General features: G+C 31.8%; 1 protein-coding gene across 1 annotated transcript in view; it reads right to left on the reverse strand.

Moving 5' to 3' along the window:
• The window catches only part of LOC127709607 (uncharacterized), a 187,467-nt gene that overhangs the window by 124,611 nt on the left and 45,997 nt on the right, over positions 1-16,859 (reverse strand). The window contains exons 32-38 of the mRNA XM_052215208.1: positions 14,993-15,087; positions 14,358-14,543; positions 13,186-13,366; positions 12,193-12,359; positions 4,910-5,037; positions 2,641-2,887; positions 841-1,012 (exon numbers count right to left, since the gene is read on the reverse strand). Of these exons, the coding sequence (XP_052071168.1) occupies positions 841-1,012; positions 2,641-2,887; positions 4,910-5,037; positions 12,193-12,359; positions 13,186-13,366; positions 14,358-14,543; positions 14,993-15,087 (1,176 nt within the window). The remainder of the gene's footprint in view (positions 1-840; positions 1,013-2,640; positions 2,888-4,909; positions 5,038-12,192; positions 12,360-13,185; positions 13,367-14,357; positions 14,544-14,992; positions 15,088-16,859) is intronic.

Below are 16,859 nucleotides of genomic sequence, written 5' to 3' on the forward strand. Positions count from 1 at the left end.
ACATTTTATAACCATCGGCGTTGATTTTAACGTTTCAAATGTGTCGTCATGACACAAACAACACTTTGACCAGTCAGTTTCCCAACTATCTGTTGAGACTGATGACAGACAAAGGGGCAAACCATAAAGAATTTGGGAGACTTTAAAATGAAAGCTGACAATGGACCCCATGCCGTTTTTATAATCAGCAGCGATTTACACCAGTATGCTCTGGTAGTGCGAGCAAATCGCTCTTTATACCTATAAATAGTTTGCGCATGCGCAAAATTGTTAAACGCATGTGTATCATAACCTTGAAAATGTTATAAAACCAATTCACAATATCATTGAAAATCCCAAAACACTAAGTATATAGTGAATAGATTAAAGGTTTTTGTTTGAATTTTGTAACCTTTTCGCGCATGCGCAAACCCTAAACATGTCAAATATTTATTTCTAGTATATAAGTCACATGTAAGGAAGGTAGCCACCAAACCTGATAATTTTTTTTCTAAAAGGAGGTCAAAGTAAAAGAGTTTTCGAGAAAAATCAGTTTTTTTCGAACTGGAAAAACAGCCATTTTAGAAAAAGGCCGTGGCCATCTTGAAAAAATGATTTTTTTTATGGCCAGCAGTTTTTTCTTAAAAAGTATATAATAATGATGCTTCATGCTAATTTTCATGCTTGTATCATGATTTGCACAATTCTCTCGATTTTGATTGCTAATATCTTCCACTATTTGCAATAATTTTGTTTTAGAGCAACAAAAAACAATTACATATTAATCTATAAATATAAAATATATGTTTTTGGATTATAAAGGACTTGTGTTTTTATTGTAGAATGTTTGGAAATACTGACCTTGAAATTTCTACCTTCACTTCATATTGTTGTATTCCAGATTCTGGGTCATGGAAACCCTTCCACTGAGTACCAACTTTAGCTGTACTGGGTGAAAACTTGAGATCTGTAAACCCTGTCTGAACCCCATCAATAACTTCTCCTGATTCTGGCTTGGTCAAATCCACAGTTACTGAAAACAAGTTGAGATTCATAGCAAATATACCAACCATCATGCACATATATTAATGTACAGCAAATAATTGGCTGCCAAATCAGCGAGAGTAAACATTGAATATTAAAGCAGTGTGTGAGAATTTCATCAGAATTTTTGAAAGCATGCTTGAATTAATGAGAGGCATATAAAAAGTTATTTATTTCTTCAAATTCATATAGAATTTTTTTTTAATCCAAAACACTTGCCTCTCAACTGGAATGCATCTTTTACTTTGTATATTTTTATAATACTTATGTTTTTATAATACTATCTTCACAATTTAGTATGTTTACTATCACTGCTTTGAAGGTGCTTACCAGCTTTTTGGAAATTAATTGTTAACATGTGCCAAAAAATACCTTTTAATTCTTCATTATTTAACATGTTCCTTAAATGAGCTATATTTTCTGCTGTCTATAGTTGACCTTTTTGTCTTATTGATCATTTTTGCTTTTTAAAGATTTTCTTTATCGTCATAGTTTTCACCATAAATAGGTGTACATCATCATTAAAGTAGCTATATATAGTTAACTGACAGTTTTGGCCATGTTGACTTATTTGTAAAATTGTCCTGCTGATCATTTTTGCTAAAAAACTTTTTTTTCTAACTATTATAGTTTCAAAAATTAAAGGCAATAAAGCAAAAAATTGGTATAATTTGTCATTAAATGGCAATAACTTCTATAAGAAGTCAACATTTCCAACATGCTGACTTATAAGCAGATTTTGTCTTGTGGATTATTTTTGCTATTAAAAGTTCGGTTTTCCAGGTAACAGGCAAAACTGCAACAAAATTAGTAAGAATTGTCATTAAAGGGCAATAACTTCTTTAAGGAGCTAACTGACGTTATTGACCTAATTGTAGATCTTTTCTTGCAGATCAATTTTGCTATTTAAAGTTTCTCTCAATCTATGTTAGTTTTCAAGATAATAAGAAAATAATTAAAAATAAATGGAGAATAAGTCCATGGGATAAAGATGATGACCTCAATTGCAAATAACTTGATAAAGGGACACAACTCTAGAACGGCAAAAGTGACGCCACCCAAATTCAAACTTGATCTGTGTTTTGTATTAATAAGCATTGTGTTAAAGTTATATAAGATTTGGTTGTGATGAACTAAAGTTAGAGAACAGAAAACAATTTCGGGACGTATGTACATACGTACGTATGGACAAGGGTAACACTTAATGCCCCTTCCCCTGTGGCAGGGGCATAAAAATTGTTAAAATTTATCATTTAATGGCAATAACTCCTTTAGTTAGATGGCTGACGGTTTTGATGTAAGTGGACAGTAGGTAGAACTCAACTTTCTGAACAAATTGATTTTCTCTATCTACAGTGGTTTTTAAGATAATAAACTTGGATTTTACCCCTATAACATATTTTCAGCCATGTTGGTTCGCAGGTAGGATCAAAGCACACATTTTTAAACTAAATACCTCAATGATGATTGTGATCAAGCTCAGTTCTAATTGGTTAAGTAATTTCAGAGGAGAAGATTTTTGTAAAAAGTAATGGACCACTGACGATGACCAACACCAAGTGATGAAAATAGCTCACTAGAACCTTTGTGTTAGGTGAGCTAACAATAAATACATACCCCCATCAGATATAGCAGCAACTTTCTGTTGAGTTATTCCTCCATTATAAGCCCACACAATGGAATAATATGTCTTGCCATGTTCTAAGTCTTTGTTGACAGACACACAGGTTGTATGGGTTTGTCTACTAATTTCTGTTGTATTAGCAATATCAGTGTTATTGATATTTCTCTCTGAACTAACTCCCACCATATACATTGATATCCCTGATTCTTGGTCATAGAAATGTCTCCAATTGGAGCATAGCTACAAAAGAAAAGGAATATTGTGCAAAATTTAAAGTAACATAAGCGATATATTTCAAATACAAATTGTACTTTCAATTTTAGCACCATTATATATACTGTAAATTCAGAAATTATTGCGATGTTTTTATTATTGCGAAAAATGCGACAGGGTTATAAACGCAATAATTTAAACTCGCATTTTGAAATTTTGTATATGAATTAAACAGGATTTTTCTCAATATCGCAAAAATTAAAATCGCATTTTAGTCTAAAATGACAAAATCGCAATTATAAATGCACGCAATAATTTCTGAATTTACAGTATATATATGTTTGAACGTTGTTTTCAATTTAGACTTGTATATATATATATATATATAAAACATCTGAATAATAGTCAACGATCTTTCCCACGAGGGCACTGGATCGTTACAAGTAACGATACATGTACACAATATATATATATATATATATATTTTACAGTGATAAAAAATACTGAAAATTCATTAATTTCCTTTCAAAGGTGTCATTATCTTCCAGTAAAGTCTTACAACAATTCTATTAACCTGATATGCTACATTTACTACCTGTAAAACTGAACAAAGCACAAAAGCTGGCAATAGTAAGCCTATTACTCATAGCAACTGAGATACTGAACTAAACATGAAAACTAATTCAACATTGCTCATTTAATTGGTTGATTCATGTCTGTCATATTTGTTGAGGGGCCTCAGTAGCAAAGTGGTCTAAGTAGTCGAAATACTGTATCACTAGCCTGTCATCACTGAGGTTGTGAGTTCAAACCCCGCATTCCTCATGTGCGCTTGACTCCAATTTTAATTGACTAGGATTGTCAGTTTTCCTATCAAAGGTTGGTGGTTCTCTCTGGGGCACTCTGGCTTCCTCCATAAATAAAAACTGACCACCATGAAATAGAACAATAGTGCTGAAAGTAGCGGTAAACACCAATCAATCAATCAGTCTGTCATATTTATTTTTTTCTTGAATTGAATTGTTATAAATTAGGCTGTTAGTTTTCTCGTCTGAATTGTTTCTTATTTTTCTTGTTGGGATCAGTTATAGTTCACCATTCAGCCTTCAACAATTGAGAAAATCCATAAGGCATAGGCTGAATGGTGTGCTATACACTACAAACCAGTAAAAGTCACATATATAATTGCTTACTTCCACATCATTTGAACTATTTTGGACAGTTTTTTCATTGGTAATCATACCACATCTCCTTATCGTTACATTGATACAAACTTAAAAAAGACCTGATAAAGAATAAAGGATATCCTGGCATCACGAAAAGTATGGGATCCCCCTCCCCAAATAATGGTTCCCCATTTCTGATTTTTCTAATTTTCAAACATTAGAGGTTTTGACTTTCATTAGTGCTTCTTCTTAAAGTCACCTAATCACAATCTATAACAATTGTTGACACTACTGTCATGGCTAGAAACTGTATATCTAAGTCTTGCCTTTGAGTTTGATGAAGTGAGACAAAACAGGACCAAACCTGTATATATATTACCTCTGCCCAAACATTGTATTAATATTTCAAATATTTAATCAAACATTATTTTATTAGTATTATCACCCTTTCACCTTATAAAAGTTTTTTCAGAACTATTTGTAATAAAAGAGCATAGCTCTTGAACTGCAAATGTTTTATCTGCTTGAAATATATTCATTTTTTTATATAATTTATTGGTAAAAAAAAAAAAAATCAAAAATGAGATGTAAAAATATTTTTTGTTTTAAATGATATATACTGAGTAAAAATTAGCAACAAATATTTTTAATCTCATAATTAAAAAATAATCATTACTTCTAAATATAATAATAAATTAATTATTGTAACAAAGAAAATAAACCATAAGGTGCCATTTTCCTTCAAACAAAAAATGATTAAACATTATTTCTAATTAAAATATATGTTGCTAAACATTTTTGAACTTAGTATATATAGTATTAGCAAAATGGTCTGGTTCATGAAATATTCATAATCTTGTCTTGCACAAATGTTATGTCTCACTGAATGATAGTTCTTGGTGTAACTTAGATCATCTCCTTGTACTGGACCATCTAAAACTTGTCCTGATATGGGTGCTGTTTTATCAATAATGATTGCTTGATCTGCTACTGCTACTGTCCTAAGATCAACTGAAAAATGTTTAAGCATTTTAACAATTGTGCTAAATACAATTTAATCTTTTAAAAACCATTGATCTATGATAATAGTAAGTCTGTGTAGGTGAAAAAATAGTCTTATACAGGTCTTCCAAAAAATATTTGAGCCAGCCGGACATTTTTTTGTCTTATTCGGATTTTAATCCCTTAAGACTTAGTAACAAAGGCAATCATGGAATCAGTTGGGCATCAATGATTGACATAAAAACGATAATTAACTTAACTTTTAACATAAATTCTATGTTCTGACTTAAACTGTTAAATTGACAGTGTATCATTCGAAGTGTGCAACATCAGCTTACTAATATCTGCCTTAGACTCTTTATTTGTGCAAAATGATGCTGTCAAAAATTTGACTTTCGTTTTAAAAAAGCACATTTTCCTAATACCACATGCTGACTTAACAAAGGTAAAATACAGACCAGAGACTGATATGCAAAATCAGTGTAATTTTACAAAGCAAGATTGAGTTAATTAGCTCTTTCCACTTTATTTCTTCAAGAAAATACTGGATATACGTTAGATAAAGGTACCAATGATAATTTAAAATTTTTGAAGAATTTGATGCAGAAATTTAAGAAAATAACTTAATATAGACCAACTAATTAACCTTGATTGTAATTAGAGGGTATTAAAGAAGGGTTTGTTTAAGAAATAATTCATGCAAGCCATAGATTTGTTGGAAATTTTCTCATGGCCTGGGCCGTTATATTCAAATTTTATCTCAAGCATTAGGGAGGGATAAATTTAACGAATATGTACAAATATATATATATATACTATTCCCCTACCACTAAATACAGGTTTGGATTTCTATTTTGGAGAACCACAGTTTTTATTACACAGCATTTATCTTTTGTATTCATGCATTACTTACATTTTGTATTTGCCTTAATTCATTTAGCTATGTTCAATTATTGTATAATTGAAATAATTACATGCATACTTAATAAACTGTGGTTAGTCTTCCCAAACCTGTCTTTGTTTGAAATATAACCAACACTGCCTTATGTTCTATTTGGCGGCTGAATCCTTCGGGTGTATCCAAACTTGATTTGGGACGTTATATAAGTCATACCATATCAAGCGTTGGCAGGGAGGCTGAAAAGAGGCAGTGTTTAGCACCATTGGCAAAGGGGGGAAGGGTGGGTCCCTATTTTCATAACATAAGATTAATGTGGATATTTTATTTAAATATATTATTAATCATGGTTGAAATTGCAGGGCAGTGATTGCATTGCAATAACATCGTATTTGGTAGCTATGTACATTGTTTATATCTCCTGCGCCTCTATATCAGAACGTTGTTCAAATTGACCAATCAGGATGGAGCATAGGTACCGTTGATATGTCTGGCATTTCATGTCAACCAATCAAGAACTAGTATTCATATTTCCCGGGTTATTAATTGGCCAATCAGATTTAAGTAAATTATCATCGTCTGGCATCATCTGCAGTTTAAGCATTCAAAATAATAACTTGCAGCAGCAAACACCTTGTTTAAACTAAGGCTAAAGATTTTTACTCCCACCCTCCCGACCCTCATTCACGTATATATGTAATGAAAATCAGTTCATGAACTGTCTTTAAGTTTGCATCTTGTCATGTTGGTTTTTTTTTGTACTGTTTATTATATATATTGTATTCATTGTATTTTCATGTGTAGTTTAGTCTTGATGTTTGAGAACCACAGTTTTTATTACACAGCATTTATCTTTTGTATTCATGCATTACTTACATTTTGTATTTGCCTTAATTCATTTAGCTATGTTCAATTATTGTATAATTGAAATAATTACATGCATACTTAATAAACTGTGGTTAGTCTTCCCTTTTCAGATCTCCATGGTACATACCCAAGAGACTTTAATGTTAAATCTCAGTGCTCTAGATGTTTTACTATTATGTAATGGGATGTTTTAAATCTGGGCTAATTAAACTAGATTAACTAAATTTGGAACAAAGGGACTAATACTTTTAGTTGTGGATTCAACTTCATCTGTAGTAAATGCATAATGTTCAGCAACTAGTCATATTAATCAGAGTTCATGTTCCCATGTTTTAAACAGGATACATTATCATATTCAACCATAAAAACATTATATACTAGAGCCTCCTCATTTCAACATGCACCTCTGGATAGACGGATTTCAAAAACCAGACCCAGTGCAGCACAACTTTCAATGAAGTGCCCATGCAGCTCAGATGTAATGTGGTCCTAAATCAGCAGTTGATGATCTTTGGAACAGTAACATGCTAATACTACAGGAACTGTTTATGAGACTGGGTTCAGAAGTTTGAGACCTTTATGTTATTGAATGGATTATAATTACTAGTTTACCTGCTGTTTCTGAGGATTTTATAATATTGCTTTAAATTCTGAGTTTACTATACTCTACCATTAATTTGTATTTATGTAGAATAAGGTAAAGGTATCTGCAAGGTAATACAAATTATCCTTTGCTGTCAGAAAGTAATACACCATAATAAGCCTTGAACATGTTTTAAATTCTGTAAATATGCTACAAAAACCAAGATATATCAGATTACCATAATTTTGATTTTAGAGAAAATGGTAATAGTCTGCAAATTTTTTTTTTTTTTAAGTTTACTGATTTGATGTTTAAGGAACTGCATGCTTTGTAGCTTTTATGGATATTTTTTTTATAGATGTGGCAAGTTTACATTTTCAAGGCCTCATATACATTTGATCCAGCTGTAAATCTATGCATTATAGATGCTGCATTTTACTCCAACTTAGTAGTTTTTAGATTAAAAAAATATCAAAAACTGTTCTGTTTAGACAGGGCATAAGCATTCAGCTACATAAATTATGGCTTAATTAAATTAATACTTATCTGCCCATACAAGATTTTATTAGAATTTATACAGTAATGTAGGAATATACTCCTATCCATCCAAATGACCCACTTTTCTTAACCATTGATAAGAAATTTTAGAAAGACATTATTTACTTATATGTTACTCAGATGATAGCTTTAGAATAGGGACAGCTTCTAGAACTGGAAAGACAAATAGAAGATCAAGCTGGTCTTCAGATATTTACAGTAGATGTATTTAGTAACACCAGTATCTATAAAATCTTTTCAAAGTAGGTTAGGTAGCTTTAAGAAAATGTTATTTCTCAAGTTCTTCATATATGTAAAAATAAGAAGAAATATGCATGAATGTTTTCAAATTAGTTTCAGTATTGTTCTGTGACTAAAGTTTATTTTTTATGTGTTATAATGAACTTATCATTATGTGATTATTCTTAGCTTTTCTTTTATGTTTTGTGTGTATTTTATATATTTTTTTTTTCTTTTTTCTCATGGCTTTATTGAAGGTATCCCCTCCCTTACATCACAAATCCTTGGGGACACTCAGCTGTTACCATCTGTGTTATGGACATTTATGAAATTTTATCACTGGTTGTTTCAAAAATTTCACTCATCCCCCAAGAATTTCTGGGGATAAACTGTCAAATTTCATACAAATTCATTCCAACACCAATTCAACATCAACACTACTTGGCTTCCTCATAGCCACATACTAGGCTTCCTCATAGCATCATTATAGGCTTCCTCATAGCCTCATAGGCTTCCTCAGACATAGCCTCATAGGCTTTCTGATAGCCTCATAGGCTTCCTGATAGCCTCATATGCTTCCTGATAGCCTCACGCATTTATTTGGAACCATAGATCCAATTGGATTGGTGTGATGTCAAGCCAGGGGTCTTTACTTTGCTACTTTTCAGTACGCACATAGGCTCTTGGCTTAGGCATGGAGCAAAAATTTTAATTTTAGCTGAGTAGATTCCCCAAGGGCCAAAATTAAGTGATGAATATAAAATAATAAAAGTTATAGTTCATTTATGATTTATGTTTCATTCAAACCTGGATACAACTGGCACTGCTACGCAATACATGTATTTTCACAGAAGTTTATTTATAATGGGATAGAGCAGGATTTTGAATTATGTTGAGTACTAAATGCTTAATTTTACATATCATGAGTTCAAATGGAGAGTTCTGAAGCAAATCAGGATAATTAAAATGTTGCTTAAATTTAATGTCTTAAGAACTCATTATGTGTGACTTTGAGGATTTTGTTCATTGGGCACACATTTCGGCAAGTTAGACTTATACTCGGACAGGTTTTTAATGTCAGGTCAAAAGATTTTTGCAAGGAGGTAACTGTTTTTCTGGATGTTTACTGAGGCGTTATATACTTTTCATTATTACAAAACACACATCCACTGACCAAAGGAGAAATATGTACAATATAAACAATAGACACTTTAATATTAAGTACAACATTACAACAAATTATGAATGGACCTTTAGAATATCTACAATCCAGAATTGGTACTCTAGTCAAACATGGAACAAATTACAGTTAAAAATAATCAGGACCATTTCTGAGGACTTTGTATAAATTCTGACTTAAACTGTTAAATTGACAGTGTATCATTCGAAGTGTGCAACATCAGCTTACTAATATCTGCCTTAGACTCTTTATTTGTGCAAAATGATGCTGTCAAAAATTTGACTTTCATTTTAAAAAAGCACATTTTCCTAATACCACATGCTGACTGAACAAAGGTAAAATACAGACCAGAGACTGATATGCAAAATCAGTGTAATTTTACAAAGCAAGATTGAGTTAATTAGCTCTTTCCACTTTATTTCTTCAAGAAAATACTGGATATACGTTAGATAAAGGTACCAATGATAATTTAAAATTTTTGAAGAATTTGGATGCAGAAATTTAAGAAAATAACTTAATATAGACCAACTAATTAACCTTGATTGTAATTAGAGGGTATTAAAGAAGGGTTTGTTTAAGAAATAATTCATGCAAGCCATAGATTTGTTGAAAATTTTCTCATGGCCTGGGCCGTTATATTCAAATTTTATCTCAAGCATTAGGGAGGGATAAATTTAACGAATATAATAGCCTAGGCGATGTGAATATAACAAATCTATGACTTGCATGAATTATTTCGATTCTAATAGGCCAAATTTGGTAATTTGAATAAATTGCTTTGCCGAGTGCAGCTGGATACGACCACAGAGGTTAAACCCTGAACAGTTGGGGCAAAAATGGACACAATATTTGTGCTTGATACAGGTCTGAATTTGGATTGAAATTAAATTTTTGACACAATAGGTTTCTGACACAGAATAACTGTAGTCAAAGAACTTAGAATTGGATATATGATTTGAATTTATATTCAATTTTTTGCTTTTGTGCAATACACTATGCTGTTGCAAATGGACCCCCCCTCAAAAAAAAAAATTTCACCCCCTTTTTTTTTTGGCAGACATTTTTTTTTCACCCCACCCCTTTTTTTTGGCAAAAAAAAAAAAAAATATTTGAAGAAATTTTCTTTTTAATTTCTGAAATCTGTAATGAGAAACAAAATTGTCCCCCCCCCCCAATTTTTTTTCACCTCCCCTCCCCCTCCCCTTTTTCCAAAAAAAAAAATCTTTCCTTCAAGATATGGTCATTATCTCAATTAAAATTTCCAATGGAGTTTGCAACCATAATTACACATTTAAATACATCATAAAAGTCTTAAAATAGAAAATGACATACATAATCATTTCTAAAAATAATATATCTTTAATCAGCATTTTTATTAGTAACTTCTAAAAATAAATTGACAGCTAATCACCTCAAGACAATACAAAATTTCTTTATACATAATTTTAAAGCAGTGCAAGGGAGGTAATCCAAATTTAACATTGTACTTAAAAGTAATTGTCCATTAACAAGGAAACCCTTGTTTTTTTTCCCTTTTTTGCCCCTAATTCCTAAACAGTTTGAGCCATTACCCCCCAAAGCCAAACCTAACCACCCCTTTGTGGTATGGAAACTTGTTGTACAATTTCAGAGAGATCCATAACTGTTCCACAAGTTATTGTCTGAAAACTAGGAAAATGCTTATTTGGGCCCCTTTTTTAGCCCCCAATTCCTAAACTGTAAGGACCATAACCCCCAAAATCAATCCCAACCTTCCTTTTGTGGTTATAAACCTTGTGTTTAAATTTCATAGATTTCTATTTACTAATACTAAAGTTATTGTCCGGAAACCAAGTGTCTTTGGACGACGACGATGACGACAAGGTGATACCAATATACGACCACAAAAATTTGTTGCGGTCGTATAAAAACTGAAGCGAGGTAAGATTGCTGTGTGTATGGCTGTTCTATTTTACCCTGTAATATAAAAGCTACAAATTTCAAATAAATCTAAGGCTTGCATGAATTATTTCTTAAATAAAAACTAGAAAAAATGTGTTCAATCCTTATAATTCTTAACCCAAACACTCTTTTTCGTTGGCTACTATTTACTGTCAAATCCAGAGTTGACATGTCGTAACTAAGGAGTGAGCCGCCATGTTGACTTGCTGAAATCCCTGAATGTGCGAATGATGCAATAGAATAGAAAATGAAACAACACCTACCTCAAAACTCCATTTTAATGTCATATTGTCCGAATTTAGAGCGTACACGCCACAGAATAATCTTCAGTTTGAAAGTTTTCATTCGTATGACGTCATGTTTTGACATGACATTAATGCACCAAGATCATTCATGAAATTTCGCGGAATTTTATTTTATTTTGATTTTAAACATTTTTTAAGATCTTATGCATTAATTCTTTTTGTTATGCATTAGATAGGAATGATGGTTCTGTAGTTTCTTTTTCAATTTCAATTTCCACATAGTGTTTGCACATAGGTTACGATACATGTGGATTTACATGGGAGATAAATATGAGTCTCTGATAAGTATAGATATGTCAAGAATTTTCACGCTGTTGTTTTCAAAGCGAAAGAAGCAGGCCATATTAGAATTTGAAAGTACTTATTCATCAAGTCACTTTAATGACTAGAAATGTGTGGCTGTTTAAGGCAAAAGGTCAGGTCAAAAAGATTGCATCAACTTCAATTTTTCCTGAATTATTTTAAAATGGCAAACCCACATTATATGTCCATTTCAGGCTTTGCACAACAAGTCAAAAATATCATTTAACAGTCCAGACAATAAGCAATGAGAGTATTTTCAATTTCTCATTTAAAACAATCTCATTATTGTGAACAAATTTATATGTTGTACCTCCATTGACACACTTGATTTTGACCCATACAGGGACACCATCTGTAAGTTGCACTGCAAACTGAATATCTGGACTATAGTCCATTCTTTTCCAGTCCATTTCATTACAGTCTCTAGCTGAATGGCCTAAACATAAATCATTGTATACCAAACCTGAATGTGGGTCACTGAAATTAGAAAAAAAGTTTTAAATTAAGCATGCAGTCCATTTTACAACTGACTAAATAATCATACAGGAAAGATAAATTACAAAGAAGAAATTACTGTGAATGAAATTTATTTACTAATCAGATAGATAAAAATACCTTAAAATTATCTTGAATAGAAAAATTAAAATCTGAATGAAGACCATGTTTGCAAACTGAGCAGATCAAAATCTTGAACAGGAACAGATACTAAAGTATCATTCCAAATGTCATCAGTATCGAAATCATTCAATTTTGAAGCAAAATCAGCTGTTTTACCAACTGAAATTTAGATTTTACCATCCTTCTTGGAAAAACAATTTTCAAATAATTTTTTAGGTTCAATGTGTTGAAAATACAGACACAACTGACCATCTTCTATGGTTTATTCTAAAGGTCTGGTTAAACATGCAATTTCACTATATTCAGGAACTTCATCATTCCTTGATTGGATTGATTGATTGTTGGTTGCTTAACGTTCAGTGAAGTCTATAGGAAAGTTTCAATGATCACTAGTGAAACAAAAAACTTTTAAACACAAGCAATTTTTGTCACTTTTGAAAATGAGTACTGGAATATTTTTATGCTTAAAACTTAAGGTTAACAATCTTGTTCTTAGCTAAGAAAAGCTTCTGTTTATCAGTAGCATGTAGCCTCTGCCTCTGACAAAGATCAATCAATGACCCAAAGTAGTCAGGCATCAGTCAACATTAGGTGGTACTAAAATATTGTAATATTAGATCAACTACTATATAATATCTCAGACAAAGTCAAATTATCAAATGCTCTGACAGAAAATTCAACATACCTGGATACATGAGAAACTTTAAGTAAGGGTAGATCTTCATCATATTCTATTCCATATACATCGTAAATCTCTGGTTTAGAGTTATCTACTGTCAGTGGTGTAGAATGACACACTGTTGTTACCAATGTTCCTCCATATTTTACATCATTTAATGCTCTAACAGTGACAAAGTACTGACCATCTAGAGAAAATAACCTTCAATTATTCTAGTCCAGAGTTTTTTTGTAACTCTGGAAAAGTAATAAAGCAAAACATAAACTGTTAACACAGAGATATGTCTCACCTTTTTGTACTTTTGATAATGGCAAAACAATTTCAAAGGGAAAGAGATGTGCCAATGCTAATACAACTGCATACCAAATACCATAGACTTATCATAAGTCGTTCATTTCAACAAACCTAAACACAAACATTGACTTGTAAACTATGTAAAAGTTTCAAAGTCAATGAACCATGATGAGGGGGTGGGGCTATATAATCTCCATGGAGACGAGACTTGCAAATGCCAATAAATTTGCATACCAAATATCACTGACTTAACATTAGCGGTTCATCTTAAACTGATCTAATCACTAACTTAATACATGTAAACTAAGCAAAAGTTTAAAAGTCAATAGACCATGACTGAGGGGGCGGGAACAAATATTCTCCATAGAAATGAGATGTGCTAATGCTTATACAATTGCATACCAATTAACATTGGCTTACCACTAATGGTTCCCCTTGAACTGACCTAATCACAAACTAATACATGTAAACTAAGCAAAAGTTTGAAAGTCAATAGACCATGACTGAGGGGGCAGGGCCAAATAATCTCCATGGAAATGAGATGTGCCAGTGCTAATACCACTGCATACCAAATATCATTGACCAACCAATAGTGGTTCACCTTAAACTAGACCTAATCACAAACTAATACATTGTTGACGCCGCAGCAGTCACCACCGCCGACGCCAGAAAAAGCATACCTATGTCTCGCTTTTTGACTCCGTCAAGGCGAGACAAAAACTGCAAAAATATTAAATTTGGAATGCAGATTTCAGGTTTCTAATAACATGAATACATTTGATTTAGCTCAATTTGACTGAAGAGTAGAAGTAATACTTGATTAAAAATGTATGATATTACTTCCTTTTTAATTACTTAAAACTAATAGAATGAAGTATTAATACCTGGTAATTTGGTGTATGGAGCAGGTATAGGGCTTATCATAGCACTGTATGTCCACTGTGATTTATCAAACAGTTGTATATGAGGATCATGATCAACATGTACATCATCTTTACATTCTGTCCGGCCAATAAGTACAGTATATCCCATAATTCCAGATTCTCTGTCTATGAAGCCATCCCAATTAGCTGAAATGAAGAAAAACATATGTTTATATCTGAAAAGACATGACAAATGTATCAATTTCACAAATCTTGTAACAGTTGGCATTTATGTTTTTTTTAGTATTCTTTAATTGAAATCTTTATCTAATTTTCTATTTTTTTAGTAGAAGTGACAGCCATGTTTGATGGGTGTTGGGGTCATCAATCTTCATTCTGAAAGGTTATCGTGAATATATTGTTAAGTCAAATTTCGTTGCAACTTGCTATCTACAGGCATTTTCTAATAACATTTTTTTACAAAAGTAATCCCCCAAAAAGAGGTAATCACTGTTGTGCAGTACATATCACATATGCCACCAACTAGAGAATATCATCATCTTTGCTAGAGAAACACCCCCTGCATTATTTTAAGAGTAGAATCTGCTCATTTAAATCATATTCAAACTAAAATGACGAATGCAATGAAAACCTACCAGACATATATCTGTTTGCTCTTGTGAACTTCAAATCAAACATTGGTATAGGACCATTAAATACTGTCTGGGAACCAGTTCCATCAACTACCAGTCTACAATTGAAATTTAAACTATCAAATTTCAAACAAAAGCTTATTACAAGGAATTATTTGAATCTGGAATAAATTTGAAGATTGGAAAATTAATAAGAAATTTATGATGAAAACTAACCCAATTAGGGAGTTCATACTGAAATATAAGTGAAAGTAACATGAACACACTAATGTTAGTTTTCATTATACACTTCTTATCAATTTTCCAGAATTCAAAATTATTCCAGATTCAAATAATTCCTTGTTTTTATCATTTACCATCAACATATAATGCTGTATTGAATCAATACTTTGTTTTAGATATAGAATTTTGATACATATATGTGTTTTCAGCTTAAATTCTATGAAAATGATTAAAATTTTCCAGCCATAGAATATACAGTGTATGAAAAGGTTGATCTAATTGGGATTTGCAAATCATTAATATTTGTGATAATATTTATATGTTGAGATTATCAGTATACATACAAGAGTGCACAGGATGACCTGTCTCACCTGCTTTAATGAGTCTACTATTATTGTAAAAACAAAATATAGTTGACCTATTACTAACAGTATCTGAGATACAGACTTTAACATGAGACTAACCCTGTTTGATAATAAACTGATCATAGATACCAGGATTGCATTTTGTATGCCAGACACACATTCCGTCTACAAAAGACTCATCTGTGACGCTCCAATCAAAAAAGTTTAAAAGGCCAATAAATTAAGAAGTTTAAGAGCATTGAGGACCCAAAATTTATAAACGTTTTTTGCCAAATACAAATGACTGACATGTAAACTTGCAATGATCCCATATACCAAATGTAGTTATCCTATCATAAAATACTCATAATAAGTGAAAATTTCATTGACCTAAAAACCATGCAAACAAAAACTTTGTAACATAAGCCATCTGTATGCAAAGTATGAAGCATCCAGGTGTGTTACCATTTGAAATATAAAGCTTTATACAAATAGCTCTAATGCCATCCCTGCCATTGGACTACCCTCACTATCTCACTTTGCGAGACAGTGATGAAAATTATTGATTCACTATTGTACATATACTCTCTACTATGAACTCATTTTTTCATACATTAGATTTCCCATGTTGGCAGATCATGACTTGTAAAAAAGTCATTAAAAAATATTAGTTTTTAAGGCCATTACCATAATCAGGGCTTGTATAGTTCGCATTGGTACATTGTCCGCATCCCCCTTCTCGCCACGAAATTTCAGGTAAAAAAACTGTTGGTAACTGTTAGAAAAAGTCTATTGAACTCAGGTAATTTCAAATCGTGTGTGGTCATTTACGGTATTTAGATGGAAAAACCGTTTTCCATCATCAAATAATTCGTAAGGGTTCCACGGAACCCAGTGTCTCGCCTACTTTTTCTGTTAATGGCAGGCTCAACAAAAATGAGGAAGTAAATCAATAAAAATATTCCTGTTGATACTATCTTTTGATTGTAAGAAGCTTCTGTCCAAGTTTGGTAAAAATCCAGGATAGTTTATGAATCTAATAAATGTTAAAAAACTTTAACTGCAGACTGAATGTAATGTTAACTGGAAGAAAACAAAATTTCCTTCTAGATACTAGCATTTGATCATAAACAAGCTTCTGTCCAAGTTTGGTACAAATCCAAAATAGTATAAGAAAGTTATTAAAATTTTAAAAACTTTAACCACAGAGTGAATGTGTTGTTTCCTGGCAGAAAATCTAAGTCCATTTAAAAGTAAAATACGGAAAAAATGGATTTATTTTTTTACAAAATTTCCTTCTAGAT

Source organism: Mytilus californianus, unplaced genomic scaffold, assembly GCF_021869535.1.
Source record: "Mytilus californianus isolate M0D057914Y unplaced genomic scaffold, xbMytCali1.0.p SCAF_7, whole genome shotgun sequence".
In the NCBI taxonomy this organism is placed as follows: domain Eukaryota; kingdom Metazoa; phylum Mollusca; class Bivalvia; order Mytilida; family Mytilidae; genus Mytilus; species Mytilus californianus.